General features: G+C 45.2%; 1 protein-coding gene across 2 annotated transcripts in view; it reads left to right on the top strand.

Annotated features, from left to right (window-relative positions):
• The window catches only part of golga5 (golgin A5), a 94,177-nt gene extending 85,730 nt beyond the window's left edge, over nucleotides 1-8,447 (top strand). For both annotated transcript variants that reach the window (XM_072274814.1, XM_072274813.1), the window contains exons 11-13: nucleotides 4,048-4,150; nucleotides 4,320-4,383; nucleotides 8,072-8,447. In XM_072274814.1, the coding sequence (XP_072130915.1) occupies nucleotides 4,048-4,150; nucleotides 4,320-4,383; nucleotides 8,072-8,158 (254 nt within the window). In that variant the 3' untranslated portion in view covers nucleotides 8,159-8,447. The remainder of the gene's footprint in view (nucleotides 1-4,047; nucleotides 4,151-4,319; nucleotides 4,384-8,071) is intronic.
• Nucleotides 8,448-16,113: the final 7,666 nt, after the last annotated feature.

The raw sequence follows: 16,113 nt of genomic DNA, 5'->3' as shown, positions 1-16,113 counted from the left end.
TCACAGAGAGACCGTACAAAGTCCTTACAGCCTGATCACAGAGAGATCGTACAAAGTCCTTACAGCCTGATCACAGAGAGACAGTACAGAGTCCGTACAGCGTGATCACAGAGAGACTGTACAGAGTCCTTACAGCGCGATCACAGAGAGACCGTAGAGTCCTTACAGCGCGATCACAGAGAGTCCGTACAAAGTCCTTACAACGTGATCACAGAGAGACCGTACAGAGTCCTTACAGTGCAATCACAGAGAGTCCGTACAAAGTCCTTACAGCCTGATCACAGAGAGACCCTACGGAGTCCTTACAGTGTGATCACAGACCGTACAAAGTTCTTACAGCGCGATCAGAAAGACTGTACAGAGTCCTTACAGCCTGATCACAGAGAGACCGTACAAAGTCCTTACAGCCTGATCACAGAGAGACCGTACAAAGTCCTTACAACGTGATCAGAGAGAGACCGTACAGAGTCCTTACAACCTGATCACAGAGAGACCGTACAGAGTCCTTACAGCCTGATCACAGAGACACTGTACAAAGTCCTTACAGTGCAATCACAGAGAGTCCGAACAAAGTCTTTACAGCCTGATCACAGAGAGACCGTACAAAGTCCTTACAGCGCGATCACAGAGAGACCGTACAAAGTCCTTACAGCGCGATCACAGAGAGACCGTACAAAGTCCTTACAACGTGATCACAGAGAAACCGTACAGAGTCGTAACAGCCTGATCACAGAGAGACTGTACAAAGTCCTTACAGCCTGATCACAGAGAGACGGTACAAAGTCCTTACAGCGTGATCACATAGAGACCATACAAAGTCCTTACAGCGCGATCACAGAGAGTCCGTACAAAGTCCTTACAGCGCGATCACAGAGAGACCGTACAAAGTCCTGACAGCGCGATCACAGAGAGACTGTACAAAGTCCTTACAGCGCGATCACAGAGAGATCGTAGAGTCCTTACAGCCTCATCACAGAGAGACCGTACAAAGTCCTTTCAGCGCGATCACAGAGAGACCGTAGAGTCCTTACAGCGCGATCACAGAGAGACCGTACAGAGTCCTTACAGCGTGATCACAGACCATACAAAGTTCTTACAGCGCGATCAGAGAGACTGTACAGAGTCCTTACAAGCACGATCACAGAGAGACCGTACAGAGTCCTTACAGCCTGATCACAGAGAGACCATACAAAGTCCTTACAGCCTGATCACAGAGAGACCGTACAAAGTCCTTACAACGTGATCAGAGAGAGACCGTACAAAGTCCTTACAACGTGATCACAGAGAGACCGTACAGAGTCCTTATAGCCTGATCACAGAGACACTGTACGAAGTCCTTACAGCCTGATCACAGAGAGTCCGTACAAAGTCCTTACAGCCTGATCACAGAGAGACCGTACAAAGTCCTTACAACGTGATCACAGAGAGACCGTACAGAGTCCTTACAGCCTGATCACAGAGAGACCGTACAAAGTCCTTACAACTTGATCACAGAGAGACCGTACAAAGTCCTTACAGCGCGATCACAGAGAGACCGTACAAAGTCCTTACAGCACGATCACAGAGAGACCGTACAAAGTCCTTACAGCGTGATCACAGAGAGACCGTACAAAGTCCTTACAGCGCGATCACAGAGAGACCGTAGAGTCCTTACAGCGCGACCTCAGAGAGTCCGTACAAAGTCCTTACAGCGCGATCACAGAGAGACCGTACAAAGTCCTTACAGTGCGATCACAGAGAGACCGTACAAAGTCCTTACAGCCTGATCACAGAGAGACCGTACAAAGTCCTTACAGCGCGATCACAGAGAGATCGTAGAGTCCTTACAGCCTGATCACAGAGAGACTGTACAAAGTCCTGACAGCGCGATCACAGAGAGACCGTACAAAGTTCTTACAGCGCGATCACAGAGAGACCGTACAAAGTTCTTACAGCGTGATCACAGAGAGACCATACAAAGTCCTTACAGCGCGATCACAGAGAGACCGTACAAAGTTCTTACAGCGCGATCACAGAGAGACCGTACGGAGTCCTTACAGCCTGATCACAGACAGACCGTACGGAGTCCTTACAGGCTGATCACAGAGAGACTGTACAAAGTCCTTACAGCGCGATCACATTGAGACCGTACAAAGTCCTTACAGCGCGATCACAGAGAGACCGTAGAGTCCTTACAGTGCGATCACAGAGAGACCGTACGGAGTCCTTACAGCGTGATCACAGACCATACAAAGTTCTTACAGCGCGATCAGAGAGACTGTACAGAGTCCTTACAAGCACGATCACAGAGAGTCCGTACAAAGTCATTACAGCCTGATCACAGAGAGACTGTACAAAGTCCTTACAACGTGATCACAGAGAGACTGTACAGAGTCCTTACAACGTGATCACAGAGAGACCGTACAGAGTCCTTACAGCGCGATCACAGAGAGACCGTACAAAGTCCTTACAACGTGATCAGAGAGAGACCATACAGAGTCCTTACAACGTGATCAGAGAGAGACCGTACGGAGTCCTTACAGCCTGATCACAGAGAGACCGTACAAAGTCCTTACAACCTGATCACAGAGAGACCGTACAAAGTCCTTACAGTGCGATCACAGAGAGACCGTACAAAGTCCTTACAATGTGATCACAGAGAGACCGTACAGAGTCCTTACAGCCTGATCACAGAGAGACCGTACAAAGTCCTTACAACTTGATCACAGAGAGACCGTACAAAGTCCTTACAGCGCGATCACAGAGAGACCGTACAAAGTCCTTACAGCACGATCACAGAGAGACCGTACAAAGTCCTTACAGCGTGATCACAGAGAGACCGTACAAAGTCCTTACAGCGCGATCACAGTGAGACCGTAGAGTCCTTACAGCGCGACCTCAGAGAGTCCGTACAAAGTCCTTACAGCGCGATCACAGAGAGACCGTACAAAGTCCTTACAGTGCGATCACAGAGAGACCGTACAAAGTCCTTACAGCCTGATCACAGAGAGACCGTACAAAGTCCTTACAGCGCAATCACAGAGAGACCGTACAAAGTCCTTACAGCGCGATCACAGAGAGATCGTAGAGTCCTTACAGCCTGATCACAGAGGGACCGTACAAAGTTCTTACAGCGCGATCACAGAGAGACCGTACAAAGTTCTTACAGCGTGATCACAGAGAGACCGTACAGAGTCCTTACAGGCTGATCACAGAGAGACTGTACAAAGTCCTTACAGCGCGATCACAGAGAGACAGTACAGAGTCCTTATGGCGTGATCACAGAGAGACCGTACAGAGTCCTTACAGCATGATCACAGAGAGACCGTACAGAGTCCTTATGGCGTGATCACAGAGAGACCGTACAAAGTCCTTACAGTGCGATCACAGAGAGACCGTACAAGGTCCTTACGGACTGATCACAGGGAGACCATACAAGCGGCAGGAACTAAATCCCAGTTTGGTGATCACTGGTACTGTGAAGTGTTACACTATTAGCTATACAACCGTGCCAACCCTAAGGTTAATATTAAACCCTTAGTTTGAATTAATTTACTTGCAAGGCGAGCATCTGTAATTGAGTTCACTGAAGTTAAATTTACTATTGTATTTCTATCACACAGCATGGATGATTATGACAGCAGAAAAGAAGTTACAAAAAAACCGATAAAATGATAGTAATGTATCCCAAGTCCCGGAGTGTCATGGCCTGTGGATTGATGGTGTGTGGGATGTTGTCCTGGGGCCACGTTTCTGCAAGAATGAGCCCATAGAGTTCCTCATCCTGTGTAAGAGCAGCTGCAGACAAAGGCAGTCCAGCTTGTCTTGCACTGAGCTGACACTGGGGAGCAGCACCAGCATTTCACCTACACAGGACATCATAGCTGCATTATGTTGGTGACTCAGAGTGGGTGGCCTGTTGTACTGGTGCACTGTGCCGTTAATCAATGATCACCCTTGGTCCATGGAGATCTCACTCACATTTCCATTCAGTTTTGCTTTCTTTAAAAAAGACACAAATGTCTGAATTGCTGAAATATTTTAATGAATAAGTTGTACTTGAACTAGGTGCTCGTTTGAGAAGCGTCCCGGTTCTTTTTGGTGAACCAGACGGTTCAGTAGGAATGTATGGCAAAGTTCGCAAAGCTGCAAATACAATTGATCGATTCAGGTAAGTGTCTGCTGCTAACTGTTTGTTCTAACATTTTCTTTACTGAATCTGCAGTAATTGTGTACTTTTTGTACACATTTGATTGGAATTTTATATTTCATAAGGTGATTTAATATTTTATTTTCATTTTATTGATGGCTTTCGAAATAACACCTCATGTCTTTCACAGCATCCGGTTAGGAATTTTTCTGAGGCGATATCCAATCGCAAGGGTATTTGTAATTATTTATATGGTGAGTTTATTCTTTTACCGGTTACAATGTATGACTGAAGTATTATAGTATGTCATAGTGCTTAGGGTTTGACTTAGCTTAAAGCGTCTACTGGAATTAGTGGTCTCTGCCAGGCCAATGAGTTAATAGCACCACGGAAAACCTTTAATACCACACTGAGTTCAAACCTGCATTTCCAACTGCTCTGTCTACACTAAACTGGGGCGGGGGGGGGGGGGGTCACACAACAACTGTTCTGTCTACACTGAACCGCTGGGGGGGGGGGGCGGTCACAGAACAACTGCTCTGTCTTTACTGAACCGGGGGGGTGGGGGGTGGTTACACAACAACTGCTCTGTCTACACTGAACCGGGGGGGGTTCACACAACAACAAATATTCTAACTCCACTGAACTCTTCATCGATGTTCCTGCTGCTGATGTCACACTGAATGAAATGGAGATTGAAAAATCTGATCTGAAAATGCAGCTGCATAAACCACAGGCTGATGTGTTCACCCTCGGTGCTGGCTCCCAAGAAGTCTGAAGGATTCCCGTCAGGCCGGGTTGTGTCAACCCTCTTCATGGTCTGTCTGTCTGAGTGAATGATGAGTTATTCTCTTGAGCTGCTGACTGAAGGCAAAAATGAGAGTGAGATAAATTCTAAATGCTCTTTTTAAATATCACTCTTTTATTGCAGTCTTGCTAAACCGAGGGTTAGAACATAGAGCATCGAACAGTCCAGCACAGAAACAAGCCCCTCGGCCCAACCAAACAACTTAATTAGTGATCAAATGGCCAATTAAACTGATCCCTTCTGCCTACACAATCTCGATATCCCTCCATTTCCCTCACGTTCATGTACCTATCTAAACATCTCTTAAAAGTCTCTGTGTATCTGCCTCTACCCCACCTCGGCAGTGTATTCCAGGCACCTCACTACTCTCCGTTTGTAAAAACATTACTCCTCAGATCTCCTTTGAGGTTACTCTCTCTGACCTTTAATGCATGCCCTCTGATATTATAACTTTTTAGCCTGGGAAAAAAAATACTGTCTGTCTACTCTCTGCCTTTCATAATCTTTTAAACTTCCATCAAATCTTCCCTCAGCCTGTTAGTAGCTATATGTCCATTCTGGTCTCTGTTTCCCAGCATTCTGCACTGAAGGACACGGGAAATGAGGTTGTCCTGCACAGCAACATTTCGGCATAGCTGCACAGGTGTAGTCTGTTATTAGTTATAAATTGACAAGTGTTTGAAACTGGGGAATTCAATACTAATGATCCTGAAGTGCTGTGATATTAGATTGTTCAGCGTACCAACACACAATGCTCTGGAATTCATTACTGAGGAAGGTACAACTGGTGAGAGAAGTTCCGTTTGTCTCCACGTTTGGACAGTTGAGTGTGAGGAAGGATAAAGTCTGTTCTGACTAAAATCTACCCTGCCGATTACCTGCTCATTGCAGACAGGTTCAGTCACTTTTTGTTTGGATTCACAGTGCTGGCTACTAACTTAAAGGAAAAAGATGTGAGTTTAAATCTGTATTAAAATCACACTACAGGATTCAATTTAGACCATCAGGCCATAAGAAATAAGAGCAGAATGAGGCCATACAACCCATTGAGTCTGCCCCGCCATTCCATCATGGCTGATCCTGGATCTCACTCAACCCCATACACCTGCCTTCTCGCCATATCCTTTGATGCCCTGACTGATCAGGAACTAACAACTTCCACCTTAAGTATACCCACGGACTTGGCCTCCATCGCAGTCTGTGGCAGAGCATTTCATAGATTTACTACTCTGGCTAAAAAAATTCCTCCATACCTCTGTTATAAAGGGTCACCCCTCAATTTTGAGGCTGTGCCCTCTAGTTCTGGATATCCCCACCATAGGAAACATCATCTCCACATCCACCCTATCTAGACCTTTCAACATTCAGTAGGTTTCATTGAGATCTCCCCATAGTCTTCTAAATTCCAGTGAGTGCAGGCCCAAAGCTGCCAAATGCTCCTCATATGTTAACCTTTCATTCCTGGAATCATCCTTGTGAACCTCCTCTGGACTCTGCAATGACAACACATCCTTTCTAAGATATAGGGTCCACAACTGTTGACAATACTCCCAAGTGAGGCCTGACTCATGTCTTATAAAGGCTCAGCATTATCTCCTTGTTTTTATATTCTATTCCCCTTGAAATAAATTCCAGCGTTGCATTTGTCTTCTTTACCACAGACTCAACCTGTGAATTAACCTTCTGGGAGTCTTGCACGAGGACTCCCTCTGCACCTCTGATGTTTGAACCTTCTCCCCATTTAGACAATAGTCCGCACAGTTGTTTCTTTTACCAAAGTGCATTACCATACATTTCCCAACGCTGTATTCCACCTGCCACATTTTTGCCCATTCTTCCAGTTTGTCTAAATTCTGCTGCAATCACATTGCTTCCTCGGCACTACCTACCCCTCCAACTATCTTCGTATCATCTGCAAACTTTGCCACAAAGCCCTCAATTCCGTTATCTAAATCATTGACAATGTGAAGAGTAGTGGTCCTAATACTGACCCCTGAGGAACACCACTAGTCACTGGCAGCCAACCAGAAAAGGACCCTTTTATTCCCACTCATTGCTTCCTGCCTGTCAGCCATTCCTCTATCCATGCCAGTATCTAAGATAGGATTTTATCTTGTTAAGCAGCCTCATGAGTGGCACCTTATCAAACGCCTTCTGAAAATCCAAGTAAATGACATCCACTGACTCTCCTTTGTCCACCCTGCTTGTTACTTCCTCGAAGAACTCTAACAGATTTGTCAGGCAAGATTTCCCTCTACAGGAACCATGCTGACTTTGGCTTATTTTATCATTAGACTCTAACTACCTCAAAACCTCATCGTTAATAATAGACTTTCTCAACCTCTGAGGTTAGGCTAACTGGCCTATAATTACCTTTCTTTTATCTTCCTCCCTCCTTAAAGAGTGGAGTGACATTTACAATCTTCCAGTCCTCTGGGACCATGCCAGAATCAAGTGATTCTTGAAAGATCATGACCAAGGCATCCGTTATCTCTTCAGCAACCTCTCTCAAGACTTGGCCCAGCTGACTTATCCACCTTACCATCTTTCAGTTTGCCTAGCACTTTTTCCTTTGTAATAGCAATGGCACTCACTCCTGCTCCCTGACACTCACGAACCTCTGACACACTACTAGTGTCCTCCACAGTGAAGCCAGATGCAAAATACCCAGTAAGTTCATTGGCCATTTCTTTGTCCCCCATTACTACCTCACCAGCATCATTTCCCAGTGGTCCAATATCAAATCTCACCTTCTTTTTACTCTTGATATAACTGTAAAAACTTTTGGTATCCTGCTTTATATTATTGGCTAAACTGCCCTCACATTTCATCTTTTCCCTTCTCATAGCTCTCTTAATGCTTTTTGCTGGATTTTATATGGGCCTGTTGGGTTTGACACAGCTACAGGGTGTGAATGATGAAGAGGCCACTAATAAATCCTGCAGCCCAAACTACTGAAAACTGATTGTTAGTGAAACTCTCTGATTTTCTCAAAATCATAGAGTAGATGCTTCTCTCAACATTTCCTTACCCTGTTTGGTTAAAAGAGTATTTCTCTTGTAGGTGCTGCTGCACTTGTGGGTGATGATACTAGTTTGGTGAAAAGATTATTTAAAAGATTATTTCTCTTGTAGGTGCTGCTGCATTTGTGGGTGATGATAGTGCTCCTGACTTACACCCCGGAGATCCACCATGGTTCCTCACAACCGGGCGGCAAGTGAGAAGAAATGGATATGGACCCATCAGAGAGGGATTTGGGTTGCTCTGTACACACATAACTATACCAATATGTCAATGCAAACTGCAGAACCAGTTAACTATTGGCTTTAATCACCAAATCAGTAGTTTGAGAGTTTTAATTTTCAGCCTCTTATCTTGGCATTTTCACAATTGCCATACGCATTAGAACCTGTACATACATGGTGGTTATGTAGTTATACTGAGGGACGGAAACAACTTGATTGTGCAATATCTTTTAATAAACTCATTCCAAAAATGTTGATTCTTAAATATATGTTCAACATTATTCCATAATACAGGAATGAGAAAAGGTGGCACATGTCAATGTCATCAGGTTCTGTTCTGTAATCTGACCTGAATAGACCATAAGGCCATAAGATATAGGAGCAGAAGTAGGCCATTTGGCCCATCGAGTCTGCTCCACCATTCAATCATGGGCTGATCCAATTTCTCCAGTCATCCCCACTCCCCTGCCTTCTCCCCATACTCTTTGATGCCCTGGCTAATCAAGAACCTATCTATCTCTGCCTTAAATACAGCCAATGACTTGGCCTCCACAGCCGCTCATGCAACAAATTCCACAGATTTACCACCCTCTGACTAAAGTAATTTCTCTGCATCTCAGTTCCAAATGGACGTTCTTCAATCCTGAAGTCGTGCTCTCTTGTCCTAGAATCCCCTACCATGGGAAATAACTTTGCTGATCTGTTCAGGCCTTTTAACATTCGGAATGTTTCTATGAGGTCCCCCCTCATTCTGAACTCCAGGGAATACAGTCCAGGAGCTGCCAGACATTCCTCATACGGTAACCCTTTCATTCCTGGAATCATTCTCGTGAATCTTCTCTGAACCCTCTTCAATGTCAGTATATCTTTTCTAAAATAAGGAGCCCAAAGCTGCACACAATACTCCAAGTGTGGTCTCGCGAGTGTCTTATAGAGCCTCAACATCACATCCCTGCTGTTATATTCTATACCTCTAGAAATGAATGCCAACATTGCATTTGCCGCCTTCACCACTGACTCAACTTGGAGGTTAACCTTTAGGGTATCCTGCACAAGGATACGCAAGTCCCTTTGCATCTCTGCATTTTGAATTCTCTCCCCATCTAAATAATAGTCTGCCTGTTTATTTCTTCCACCAAAGTGCATGACCATACACTTTCCAACATTTTATTTCATTTGCCACTTCTTTGCTCATTCCCCTAAACCAGGGGTCCCCAACCTTTTTTGCACCGCGGACCGGTTTATTAATGACAATATTCTTGCGGACCAGCTGACCGGGTGGGGGAAGTGGGGGTGGGGGTAGGGTTGCCAACGTACAAGAGTAGCAGTCAAATACATTGTGTTTACCTCAGAAAGACTTCAATGACCATGAAGCCTTGCGCGGGCACCTGTGTGCGCATGCGTGCTGTGTACGTGCCGATTTTTTTTTCTACAAATCATTTTTGGCGATTCTGTTCAGTGAAACTACTCTATATAGGCTGTGTATCATATCCCTGCTTTTACTATATGTTAGTGTTATTTTTGGTTTTATGTGTTATTTGGTATGATTTGGTAGGTTATTTTTTGGGTCTGGGAACGCTCAAAAACTGTTCGCATATACAAACGTCTGTAAATTAATGGTAATTGCTTCTTCGCTTTACGCCATTTCATTTTACGAATGGTTTCATAGGAACGCTGTACCTTAGCGGGGGAAATATGGGACAATGGCGGTCCCGTATGGGACAAACCAATTTCGCCCAATATACGGGATGTCCCGGCTAATACGGGACAGTTGGCAACCCTGGTTGGGGTGGGTGGTGGTGTTAATCATGACCGGAATATAGGTGTTAAGTCACTTATAAGTGGCCAATACACTCAATTTTGTTTCTAAAAGGGTTTATCTAACGAATTTAATATTAAACACACAGCGCATATTTTCCTCGCATGAATATAGTGATAAGTCAATTATAAGTCACTTATAAGTCAATAGCATCATAACATTTTAAGTAACATTTGGATATTAAACACATAGCACATATTTTCCCCGTATGAACATGTAAAATCATTGTAACACACCAATATCGCTGAATCAGTGGGAGCCCTGGGCTTGTTTTCCTGCAACAAGACGGTCCTATCGAGGGGTGATGGGAGACAGCGATACTCGAAGGGGGTTCCTTATGTCCAGTCTATTCTGCAATTTAGTTTTTGTTGCATTCATTGCAGAGATATGTTAGAAATGGAAGCAACGTTTTCAGTGCTTTCGTGGCTATCTCAGGATTTTTACCCTTGACTTTGATCCAGAATGCCGGCAGAGATGTTATGTCAAACATACTTTTCAGCCCGCCGTCATTTGCAAGCTCGAGGAGTTGATCTCCTTCCCGCGCTGACATGGATGACACGTGTGTTCAAGTTCAACAGCGGGCATGACAGGGAATGAGGAAAAGTGCAGCTGACTCATATTGCCAAATTATATCATTTCCTCGCGGCCTGGTAGCGCGTGCTTTGCGGCCCGGTGGTTGGGGATCACTGCCCTAAACTATCTAAGTCTCTCTGCAGGCTCTCTGTTTCCTCAACACTACCCGCTTCTCCACCTATCTTTGTATCATCGGCAAATTTAGTCACAATTCCATTAATCCCATAGTCCAAATCGTAGACATATGTCGTAAGTGCAGTATTTTATCTGTTCCTTCATTAGCGAATTTCCAGGGAGAAAGGAATTGTCGACAGCACGAGGCATGCGGAAGGGCTGATCTAAAGGGGGAGCAGTAGATAATAATGGATCAAAGAGCGATGATGGCCAGTTCGAGCAAGAGCAGGAGGAGGGAAACTGTGGAATTGGGAGACGAAGGCAGGTGGATGAAAGATGAAATCAGACGAGGGTTTAAAAAAAACGGATGTGGAAGCAAGTGGGAGAGGAAAGTCAGGTTTAATATCACCAGCTTATGTTGTGAAATTTGCTTTGTGGCAGCAGTATAGTGCAATATATAATAAAATCTATAAAGTACAATAATCGCCTCTCGCAGCTCTAATCTGCTAATTAAATTTGCTGACGACACTGCATTGATCGGCTCTATCTCAAACAATAACAAGGTGGCCTACAGGGAAGAAATCATCTCTCTGACACAGTGGTGTCAAGAAAACAACCTCTCCCTCAATGTCGCAAAAACAAAGGAGCTGGTTGTGGACTACAGGAGGAATGGAGACGGGCTAACCCCTATTGATATCGATGGATCTGGGGTTGAGAGGGTGAACAGCTTTAAGTTCCTCGGAATCCACATCACTGAGGACCTCATGTAGTCTGTACACACCAGCTGTGTGGTGAAAAAGACACAACAGCACCTCTTTCACCTCAGACGGTTGAAGAAGTTTGGTATGGACCCCCAAATCCTAAGAATTTCCTACAGGGGCACAATTGAGAGCATCCTGACTGGCTGCATCACTGCCTGGCACCGAGGACCTCATGTAGTCTGTACACACCAGCTGTGTGGTGAAAAAGACACAACAGCACCTCTTTCACCTCAGACGGTTGAAGAAGTTTGGTATGGACCCCCAAATCCTAAGAATTTCCTACAGGGGCACAATTGAGAGCATCCTGACTGGCTGCATCACTGCCTGGTATGGGAACTGTACCTCCCTCAATCGCAGGACTCTGCAGAGAGTGGTGCGGACAGCCCAGCGCATCTGTAATTGTGAACTTCCTGTCATTCGGGACATTTACAAAGACAGGTGAGTAAAAAGGGCCCGTAGGATCATTGGGGACCCGAGTCATCCCAACCCCAATCTATTCCAGCTGCTACCATCCGGGAAATGGTACTGCAGCATAAAAGCCAGGACCAACAGGCTCCGGGACAGCTTCTTCCACCAGGCCATCAGACTGATTAATTCACGCTGATCTGAGTGTACTCTATATTACATTGACTGTTCTATCTATTATAAATTACTATGATTGCTCATTGCACATTTAGACGGAGACGTAACGTAAAAATATTTACTCATGTATGTGAAGGATGTAAGAAATAGAACAAGTAGTGCAAAAATGAGCAAGGAAAATGGGTGTTGTTGATGGGTTCATTGTCCATTCAGAAATCTGATAGTGGAGGGGAAGAAATGGTTCCTGAAATGTTGCGTGTGTGTTGTCAGGCTCCTGTACCTCTTCCTCGATGGTTGCAGAGAGAAGAGGGCACGTCCTGGGTGATAAGTTGATGCAAGTGCTCGAGCCTGAGCAGTAAGGAAGGTGATAATGGGAACCGTAAAGGGAAGGTGGACCCAGAAGGGGGAGGAGATGAGGACCAGAGTCAGGAAGGGGACAGAAATGGCTGATGGGGGGGGGGGGGTCGGAACGCATTGTAAGAAATGGAACAAAAGATGGGAGGTGGATTGCAGAGATAGAGAGGGAAGCACCAGGGAGGGAGTTACCTGTAAGCCCAGGTAGCTCAGTCAGTGGAGCGTGAGCTGTTTAATTTCAGAGTTGTGCGTTTGAGCACTAAGTTGGGTAAGGTGTTTTCTTGGAGTGTCATGGTAGTGTAGCAGTTAGCCTGAGAGTATTACAGCTCAGGACTTCAAAGTTCAATTCCAACATCCTCCGTAAGCAAGTTTGCACGCTCCTTCCCACGAGTGCCTGGGATTTCTCCGGGGGCTCTGGTTTCCTCCCCCAGTCCCAAGGCGTGCTGGTTAGCGAGACCCGACGCAGACTGGGAGACCGCTTTGCTGAACATCTACGCTCTGTCCGCTAGAGAAAGCAGGATCTCCCAGTGGCCACACATTTTAATTCCACATCCCATTCCCATTCTGACATGTCTATCCACGGCCTCCTCTACTGTAAAGATGAAGCCACACTCAGGTTGGAGGAACAACACCTTATATTCCATCTGGGTAGCCTCTAACCTGATGGCATGAACATTGACTTCTCTAACTTCCGCTAAGGCCCCACCTCCCCCTCGTACCTCATCTGTTACTCATTTTTATGCACACATTCTTTCTCTCACTCTCCTTTTTCTCCCTCTGTCCCTCTGAACATACCTCTTGCCCATCCTCTGGGTCCCCCCCCCCCCCCCGTCTTTCTTCCCGGACCTCCTGTCCCATGATCTCTCGTATCCCTTTTGCCTATCACCCGTCCAGCTCTTGGCTCCATCCCTCCCCCTCCTGTCTTCTCCTATCATTTTGGATCTCCCCCTCCCCCTCCAACTTTCAAATCCCTTACTCACCCTTCCTTCAGTTAGTCCTGACGAAGGGTCTCGGCCTGAAACGTCGACTGCACCTCTTCCTACAGATGCTGCTTGGCCTGCTGCGTTCACCAGCAACTTTGATGTGTGTTGCTTGAATTTCCAGCATCTGCAGAATTCCTGTTGTTTGCGTACAAAATAAATGGCAGGATACTTGGTAGTGTGGAGGAGCAGAGGGATCTCGGGGTACATGTCCACAGATCCCTGAAAGTTGCCTCACAGGTGGATAGGGTAGTTAAGAAAGCTTATGGGGTGTTAGCTTTCATAAGTCTAGGGATAGAGTTTAAGAGTTGCGATGTAATGATGCAGCTCTGTAAAACTCTGGTTAGGCCACACTTGGAGTACTGTATCAGTTCTGGTCACCTCACTATAGGAAGGATGTGGAAGCATTGGAAAGGATACAGAGGAGATTTACCAGGATTTGCCTGGTTTGGAGAGTATGCATTACGATCAGAGATTAAGGGAGCTAGGGCTTTACTCTCTGGAGAGAAGGAGGATGAGAGGAGACATGATAGAGGTGTACAAGATAATAAGAGGAATAGACAGAGTGGATAGCCAGCACCTTTTCCCCAGGGCACCACTGCTCAATACAAGAGGACATGGCTTTGAGGTAAGGGGTGGGAATTTCAAGGGCGATATTAGAGGAAGGTTTTTTACTCAGAGAGTGGTTGGTGCATGGAATGCACTGCCTGAGTCAGTGGTGGAGGCAGATACACTAGTGAAGTTTAAGAGACTACTGGACAGGTATATGGAGGAATTTAAGGTGGTGTGTTATTTGGGAAGCAGGGTTTGAGGGTCAGCACAACATTGTGGGCTGATGGGCCTGTACTGTGCTGTACTGTTCTATGTTCTATGTTCTTTAAAAGTGGAATACTTTTGAAGAGATTTTTCGCAGTGCTCAACAAAAGTATATTCCTGTCAAAAGTAAGGATAGTAAGTGGGAAGAGCCAGCCTTGGATAACTAAGGAAATAAAAGATAGTATCAAATTAAAAGCTCATGTGTACAAAGTCGCGAAGAGTAGTGGGAGACTGGAGGATTGGGAAAACTTTAAAAAGCAACAAGAGAACAACGAAACAAGAAATAAGGAAGGGGAAGATAGAGTTTGAAAGTAAATTAGCCCAAAATATAAAAACAAATAGCAAAAGTTTTTATAAATATATAAAGCGGAAAAGGGTGGCTAAAGTTAACGTAGGTCCCTTGGAAGACGAGAAGGGAGATTGATATTGGGTGATAAGGAAATGGCTGAGGCATAAAATGGCTATTTTGTGTCGGTCTTCATGGTGGAGGACACGTCTAATATGCCAAAGAATGATGTTATGGATGAAATGGGAGGTGAGCACCTCAATAAAATGAGCGAACTAGAGGGCCTGAAGGTAGATAAGTCCCCTGGTCCTGATGGGTTGCATCCCAGGATACTGAAGGAATTGGCAGAGGTTATAGTACCATAGAACCATAGAAACTATAGCACAGAAACAGGCCCTTTGGCCCTTCTTGGCTGTGCTGAACCATTTTCTGCCTAGTCCCACTGACCTGCACACGGACCATATCCCTCCATACACCTCCCATCCATGTATCTGTCCAATTTATTCTTAAATGTTAAAAAAGAACCCGCATTTACCACCTCATCTGGCAGCTCATTCCATACTCCCACCACTCTCTGTGTGAAGAAGCCCCCCCTAATGTTCCCTTTAAACTTTTCCCCCCTCACCCTTAACCCATGTCCTCTGGTTTTTTTCTCCCCTTGCCTCAGTGGAAAAAGCCTGTTTGCATTCACTCTATCTATACCCATCATAATTTTATATACTTCTATCAAATCTCCCCTCATTCTTCTACGCTCCAGGGAATAAAGTCCTAACCTATTCAACCTTTCTCTGTAACTGAGTTTCTCAAGTCCCGGCAACATCCTTGTAAACCTTCTCTGCACTCTTTCAACCTTATTTATATCCTTCCTGTAATTTGGTGACCAAAACTGAACACAATACTCCAGATTCGGCCTCACCAAAGCCTTATACAACCTCATTATAACATTCCAGCTCTTATACTCAATACTTTGATTAATAAAGGCCAATGTACCAAAAGCTCTCTTTACGACCCTATCTACCTGTGACGACACTTTTAGGGAATTTTGTATCTGTATTCCCAGATCCCTCTGTTCCACTGCACTCCTCAGTGCCTTACCGTTAACCCTGTATGTTCTATGTTGGTTTGTCCTTCCAACGTGCAATACCTCAGTGTTAAACTCCATCTGCCATTTTTCAGCCCATTTTTCCAGCTGGTCCAAGTCCCTCTGCAGGCTCTGAAAACCTTCCTCACTGTCTACTACACCTCCAATCTTTGTATCATCAGCAAACTTGCTGATCCAATTTACCACATTATCATCCAGATCATTGATATAGATGACAAATAACAATGGACCCAGCACTGATCCCTGTGGCACACCGCTAGTCACAGGCCTCCACTGAGAGAAGCAATTCTCTACCACCACTCTCTGGCTTCTTCCATCGAGCCAATGTCCAATCCAATTTACCATCTCTCCATGTATACCTAGCGACTGAATTTTCCTAACTAACCTCCCATGCGGCACCTTGTCAAAGGCCTCACTGAAGTCCATGTGGACAATATCCACTGCCTTCCCTTCATCCACTTTCCTGGTAACCTCCTCGAAAAACTCCAACAGATTGGTCAAACATGACCTACCACGCACAAAGCCATGTTGACTCTCCCTAATA

The sequence above is a fragment of the Mobula birostris genome, chromosome 1, assembly GCF_030028105.1.
Source record: "Mobula birostris isolate sMobBir1 chromosome 1, sMobBir1.hap1, whole genome shotgun sequence".
In the NCBI taxonomy this organism is placed as follows: Eukaryota; Metazoa; Chordata; class Chondrichthyes; order Myliobatiformes; family Myliobatidae; genus Mobula; species Mobula birostris.
This window is presented reverse-complemented; position numbering and strand designations above follow the sequence as displayed.